Source organism: Hylobates moloch, unplaced genomic scaffold, assembly GCF_009828535.3.
Source record: "Hylobates moloch isolate HMO894 unplaced genomic scaffold, HMol_V3 SCAFFOLD_7, whole genome shotgun sequence".
NCBI classification, from domain to species: domain Eukaryota; kingdom Metazoa; phylum Chordata; class Mammalia; order Primates; family Hylobatidae; genus Hylobates; species Hylobates moloch.
This window is the reverse complement of record NW_026652282.1, coordinates 16,156,069-16,163,092: the sequence shown is the minus strand read 5'-3', so window position 1 is coordinate 16,163,092 and position 7,024 is coordinate 16,156,069. Positions and strand designations below refer to the sequence as shown.

Genomic DNA, 7,024 nt, shown 5'->3' with positions numbered 1-7,024 from the left:
TTTTTTTTTTTTTTTGTAGAAACTGGGTCTCACTCTATTACCCAGACTGGTCTCAAGCTACTGGGCTCAAGCAATCCTCCCACCTCGGCCTCCCAGAGTGCTGGGATTACAGGTATAAGCCACCACACCCAGTCTGTGTTTTAATAAACATAGGTTGATTCTGACGCACAACAAAATTTGAGAACCACTGATACAGAAAAACCTACCCAGGAATTGGCTTTTCTTACTCTACAACAAACCACGAACACGCTTCCACATCTCCAAACATTCTTTCCTGCACATTTAAATGGCCGTGTAAGGCTGTTGCTGTGCCACCGTTTTATTTACCATACCCTATTATTGTTCTTTTAGTTCCAGTTTTCATTTGTGATAAACATTTTCTTGGTGTGCTTTTTTCACTTTATTATATGCTTTCTCACAAATGCATAATACATACTAGTAGCCAAGAGTGTTTTGCTCTTGAGGACCTAGACAACCTGCAGAAATTAATAGGATAGAAGGCCTAATCTCAGGGATGAAGCAGGCAGGGATATATTCTGTGTGGATCTGTCTTTCCCTCCCTTCACATAAAAGCAAGGGAATTCTCAGAGCAGGTGTGTCTGTGCTAACTTTGCTTTAATGAAAAGTCAGAAGGAGAAACATAGTGATTATAAGGAAGACATTTCAGAACAAGATCATGTATTGAGATGGGTGATGACAACACACAGACACAACTCACCAGACTGGAGGTTTCAGTTTGAACAACCTCTCTGCTGCCTGGACGGCTTTCCCAACATCATTGGCCAGCATGCTGACGCTGAAGAACTGACCCACATCCCAGTAATTGTTCATTTTCTCCAAGCTCCCTTTTCTTCCCAACAAACTGTTCAGCCGGACACCTTAAGAATTTGAATTTTAGATAGTCAGAAAAATCTTTCTTAGTTTCTGTCATATTGAGGATAAGCAGGTATTTTATTCTGGCTGCTGTCTCAGGTGTGCTATAGGAAAAGTAACTGATTGTTCCTTTTGAAATATAATTCTTAGTAGGATGGGCACGGTGGCTCACGCCTGTAATCCCAGCACTTTGGGAGGCTGAAGCAGGCGGATCACTTGAGGTCAAGAGTTCGAGACCAGCCTGGCCACCATGGTGAAACCCCATCTCTACTAAAAATACAAAAAAAATTAGCTGGGCATGGTGGCGGGCACCTGTAATCCCAGCTACTCAGGAGGCTGAGGCAGGAGAATTGCTTGAACCCGGGAGGCAGAGGTTGCAGTGAGCCAAGATTGCACCACTACACTCCAGCCTGGGCAACCGAGCAAGACTCTGTCTCAAAAAAAGAATAGAAATATAATGATATAATGCTAGTTATTTCAATGTAATTTTTAATGCCAAATTTGTATAATCAAAGCATCAACATCTGCAATAATAAACAGCTGTACCTATTTTCCTTAGTTCCAAGGAAGTTTCAAATTGTTGTCCAGCAACTATCAGCAAAACTGCAAGATTAATTCCCGAATAGAGAGATGACTGGAGTTCAAACCCTTTGCGATACCTATAATTACAGAACCACCAAAGTCTTATTATATTACAACAAAAAATGTTTAAATAATGGTATAAACCAACTTTCTCATGAAAAGTTTTATTTCTCTGAATTTGTTGTTGCCCATTCCCCTCACCGCCCACCACCACCTTTACCAACAGCCACATGCAGCTCTCTGGTAACTTTAAAAACATCCTAATAGGCCAGGCGCCGTGGCTCATGCCTGTAATCCCAGCACTTTGGGAGGCCGAGGCACGTGGATCGCTTGAGGCCAGGAGTTTAAGGCCAGCCTGGCCAACATGGTGAAACCCCATCTCTACAGAAAAAAATACAAAAATTAGCTGGGTGTGGTGGTGCGTGCCTGTAATCCCAGCTACTCGGGAGGCTGAGGAGAATTAGCTTGAACCCGGGAGGTGGAAGCTGCAGTGAGCCAAGATCGTGCCACTGCACTCCAGCCTGGGTGACAGAGCGAGACCCTGTCTCAAAAAAAAAAAAAAAAAAAAAAAGTCATAATAGCAACACAGTAACTTACAGTAGGGAGTTTTAATTATTTTTGTTCATAAGATTTTTATTATAAAAGCCTCAGTGACTATATAAAATAGGAAAATCATCATGAAGTACACAAAAGAAATTTAAAATCAATTCTAATCCTACTCCCAAAAGATCACCACGATTTGATGTCTGGAGTGCAGTGGTGTAATCATAGTTCACTGCAGCCTGGAACTCCTGCATCCAAGCAATCCTTCCACCTCAGCCTCCCAAGCAGCTAGGACCACAGGTTTGTGCCATCATGCCCAGTTAATTTTTTTTTTCATTTTTTAAAACACAGGGTCTCACTCTGTCACCCAGGCTGGAGTGTAGTGGCACAACCATAGCTGCAGCCTTGAACCCCTGGGCTCAAGCGATCCTCCCACCTCAGCCTCCCAAGTAGCTGGGATTACAGGCATGCGTCACCCTGCCCACCTAAACCTTGTTTCTAAAGTTGGATTCCAATTATGCATTGAGTATTTTTTATTACATCGAAGTGGCATCAATGGTTGGCCATTTCTCTGCAAGCTGTTTGTTTGCTTTTAACAATATGGAGTTGTTTTTTCAGGCAGGAAGCAGTATTGCCAAAATCCTGGATCCCAAATAACTATAGGAGCAGTGGCAAAGTGAGGCCAGTGACAGGGATCTACTACATCAGGATAAGGAACAGGATACAAAATTGGGAATCCTATTTTTATACCAAAAGGTTAACAGTGACATTTTCACTCTCTTCTTTATCCTTCTCTATACATGAAAAGTTCATTTCTGTTCTATGAACAAGTATGAAAATTATAGGCAGGAAAAAAGAACTCAATGAAGTAATGACATAAATGTCTTTAAGTGGCAGCATTTATACCAAAGACTCGCTAGTAGTAATTTTGTCACTCATGTGATGGCAAGAGAATTCAACAACAAAATATTAATTCTTGAAAGGAGAAGTTATCATTGAAGACAGTTAAAATATGGCTTTATCAATTCTGAGGCATAATAAAAACACCCTCAGATCAGAGGACACCGAGAAAGCCCTTCCTACCTCAGTCAACAAAATTCAACCTTTTTTTTCCTGTGTGTTTTGGGAATTTTAAATTCTACATCCTTCTAAGATGTGATTGTTTTACTTTCTTCTACTATGAAAAGTCATACTGAGAAGAGGGCAGAGAGGGTTGCTCCTCCAGAAGTCAAGCAGGCCCAACTTAGGGGCAGAGAAGATCTGAACTCCAGGCAGGACCGTAGTCCCAGATTCACCACTAACCAGCCCTGTGATCTTGGACCAGCTCCCCACCTCCCTGAGCCATATGCTCCGTGTCTGCAATGGAGAGTGTGGGTTAGATGACATCCACGATAGATCTTATCCACAGCCACCATGCCCTGAGCAGAAGACGAAGCTTCATTTGCTTCTGTACCTACCGCCACCACCTTCTGAAGCCGCTGGAGAAAAACTCCTAGGACTTTCTTGAAGGAGCCAAAGGCAGTGATTTTCTGACCTGGGGACTGAATTCCCCACCACCATAATGGGAACACAGCTTTCTGTTTTGGCTTTACCAAACATTAACTTCCCTTCGATACCCTGAGTGACTCCTCTCCACCACATGGTGCATTAGGAACTACTAGAAATTTTAAAAAAGAAAATGAGGTCATTATGTTCCAAGAACTTACACTATGGTGGAAGGGAATAAGATCTACACATAATTAGTGAGAGTGGAAGCAAGAATGTGTTAAGTATCTTAAAATCACACAAATTCAAGTCTAGAGGAACTCACAGAAGACATATAGGGCCATCTCACCTGGATACTTGAGATATGGCATAAAAATAAAGAGAAATGAGGCCGGGTGTGGTGGCTCACGCCTGTAATCCCAGCACTTTGAGAGGCCGAGGTGGGTGGATTGCCTGAGGTCAGGAGTTCGAGACCAGTCTGGCCAACATGGTGAAACCCCATCTCTATTAAAAATACAGAGAAATTAGCTGGGCATGGTGGCATGTGCCTGTAATCCCAGCTACTCAGGAGGCTGAGGCAGGGGAATTGCTTGAACCAGGGAGGTGGAGGTTGGAGTGAGCCGAGATCATACCACTGCACTCCAGCCTGGGTGACACAGTGAGACTCAGTCTCACAAAAAGAAAATAAAGGGCAAGAGAAATGAAACAGCAGTGATTTGGAAAGGGAGCCCTCAGCATAGAAAACGGCAGAAACAGAGACAGGAGTTTGGAAAACTCCTTAGGAACTACAGTTTAGTTGGACACACACCAGGTAGCGGGAAACAAGGCTAGAGGTAGGTTGGAGAAAGTGTTCAGGACACCTAGAATGGTGATCTGAGAGTCTGAATTTTTATATAGTAGGGAGCAGGGAGCCATGGTGGGTTCTTGAGCTTTAGGAAGAATAAGTTATAAATCTGTGAAGGATAGACTGAGCAGACAGCAAGTAGGGAGTCTACTTGGGTACTGTTAGAACACACCTGGCAAGAAAGTTAAAAAAAAAATGGCAGTGACTGGGGGCAGTGGTGATGGGAAAAGACTGGCAAGCAGTGAAAGAAGGCTCGCAGAAGGGCTGCAAATGGGGCCTGACTGGACGGGGAGGTAAGTGAGTTTTACTCCAACACTGACTGAAAGCTTACACCTAGGAGGGTAGAGAATAGTAGTAAGAAAGCAAGACATTGGAAGCCATACCTTGTGGAGAAGAGTAAATGACTTCAGCCTTCGAAATGTTGAGTCTGAAATACCAACATCATCTTGAGGCAGAACAGGTGGGCAAAGAGGGGGAGATGTAAGGCCATCAATTAGGATGTTGGGTTGGAGAGCTCCAGCTAAGGGTCCCTAGTTGTGAGAGTGGCTGGGATTGTCAGAGAAGTAAGTGCGGATGGAGAGAAGGTGGGGAGGACAGAGCCTCCTGTGTATATGAAAGGAAGAGAGAGAGAGAGAGAGAGAGAGGAAGCAATTAGAATTGAATGAAAGCAGAACAGCAATGTCAAGAGCTCTTATGATGGAAATGAATGATGTGGGCCTGTTGGTTCCACCTTCAGAATATATCCTGCATCCAACTTTCTCAACATTTTTGTCCCCATCACCCTGGCTCAAGCCACCGCCAGCTCTCCCCTGAATTACTGCTATATTCTCCTGTTCCCTGCTTCTGTCCTCGTCCCTGTGATAGACTGTTTAATGGCCACAAATTCCTCCCATCGCAAGATGCATGCAACCTTTGCAATGCAACTTTGCTATTCCTCCTAGCCAGAGGTGGAGCACATTCCTCCACTCTTTTGAATGTGGGCGGGCCATGTGATTTGCTTTGACCAATAGCATGTGGCAGAAGTAACCACGTGTGAGTTCCCGAACCTAAGCCTCTAGAAGCTTTGCTGCTCCCTTGTTCACTCTCTTAGAGTTCTGCATACCAGGTAAGAAAGCTGGTCTACCAGGATTAGAACCACATGGTGGAGAGCTGAGGCACACCATCAGTAGCCAACACCAGCTGCCAAAAGTGTATGGGGTCATTTGGATCTTCCAGCCACACCTGACCCTACAGCTGACTTCAGTTTTAGAAGCGAGCCCAGGTGAAGCCAGCAGAAGATGTGCCTGGCAAAGCCACAGAATCATGAAAAATCGTAATCATTGCTGTTCGAAGCTGCTAAGTTTTGGGGTTGTTATGCAGCAAGTGATAGCTGATACACCCCCTAAAATATATTCTTTACATAACAGTGAGTACTCCTGTTAAAATGCATGTCCAATCTTGTCACTCCTCTGCTCAAACCCTCCATTTGATGTTCCTTCTCACTCAGAGCAAGAAGGTCTTGCCCCCTTCCTGTTTCATGTTGCTCTCCACTCACCCCTTGCTTACTGCTGACCATCCTGGAGTGTGCCTGCCATGCTTCATCCTCAGTCTCTGCCCTTGCTGTTCCCTCCGCCAAGAACACTTTCTCCAGTTATCCGTGAAGTTCACTCCCTTATCACTTTCCTATCTTTAGGCACCTTCACTGACCACCCTATTTAAAATTGCAGACCACCTCTCCGAGCCCTCCCTTTATCCCCTTCCCTGCTTAACCTTTCCCCATAGCCCTCAGATGACATCCTACATGTGTCACTTTCTTTAACTTGCCTCACCAGCAATGCAAGGCCCCCAAGGGCAGGATTCATGTCTGTTGTGTCCATATCCCCACCACCTAGAAAAGTTTCTGGCACACAGTAAGCCATCACTGAATGTTGTTAAATGAATGAATGAATAAGTGAATGAACGAACAGATCACTGGGAAGATGATGCCCTGGTGGTGGTGGACAAGGTTCTGGAAGTACGAGCTTGGAAGGAGTGTGCTGGGCCTCCTTCTTGGCCCATAAACAAGTGTACCTGTGGGAAGAGTGTGACCAGTAGAAAACCCTGTTTCTCATGGTTTTCTCTCAAAAAGGGAATCTGGAAATTCCCAGACCACATTTACTACAAATGTTTGCTCACTGCCAGCAGACAGACATATACATAAGGAAGAGATGCACATCCTTAGCCTATGCGATTCTGTTCCTTGAAGAGATGCATGTGCTGATAAACTGGGCTGAGGGTTTACCACTCAATGGCGCTGTCTCGGCTGGTGTCATCTTTGCAGTCTGAATCCAAGAAGATGTCCTTGTAGATCCTCCCACACAGGCAGAACATGTCAGGGCCCGGGTGATCACAGCTCTGCAGAACCTGGAGCATGATCTGCAGAGCCTTCTCACGGTCACCTGTGCTGTTTCTCCTGAAAGATAGATGTTATAAGGTCACAAATGAATGAATCAAGACAATGGAATAGACGCCAGGTGCAGTGGCTCACACCTGTAATCCCAGAACTTTGGGAGGCAGAAGCGGGTGGATCATCTGAGGTCAGGAGTTCGACACCAGCCTGGCCAACACGGTGAAAACCCGTCTCTACTAAAAATACAAAGAGTAGCCGGGTGGTAGTGGCCCACGCCTGTAATCCCAGCTACTTGGGAGGCTGAGGCAGGAGAATCACTTGAACCCGGC

At 44.9% G+C, this 7,024-nt stretch overlaps 1 protein-coding gene across 1 annotated transcript in view; it reads right to left on the bottom strand.

Annotated features, from left to right (window-relative positions):
- Positions 1-7,024, bottom strand: part of LOC116812282 (mitogen-activated protein kinase kinase kinase 15-like) — a 20,806-nt gene that overhangs the window by 11,420 nt on the left and 2,362 nt on the right. Inside the window, exons 2-4 of the mRNA XM_058441836.1 lie at positions 6,588-6,758; positions 1,420-1,532; positions 719-878 (exon numbers count right to left, since the gene is read on the bottom strand). Of these exons, the coding sequence (XP_058297819.1) occupies positions 719-878; positions 1,420-1,532; positions 6,588-6,758 (444 nt within the window). The remainder of the gene's footprint in view (positions 1-718; positions 879-1,419; positions 1,533-6,587; positions 6,759-7,024) is intronic.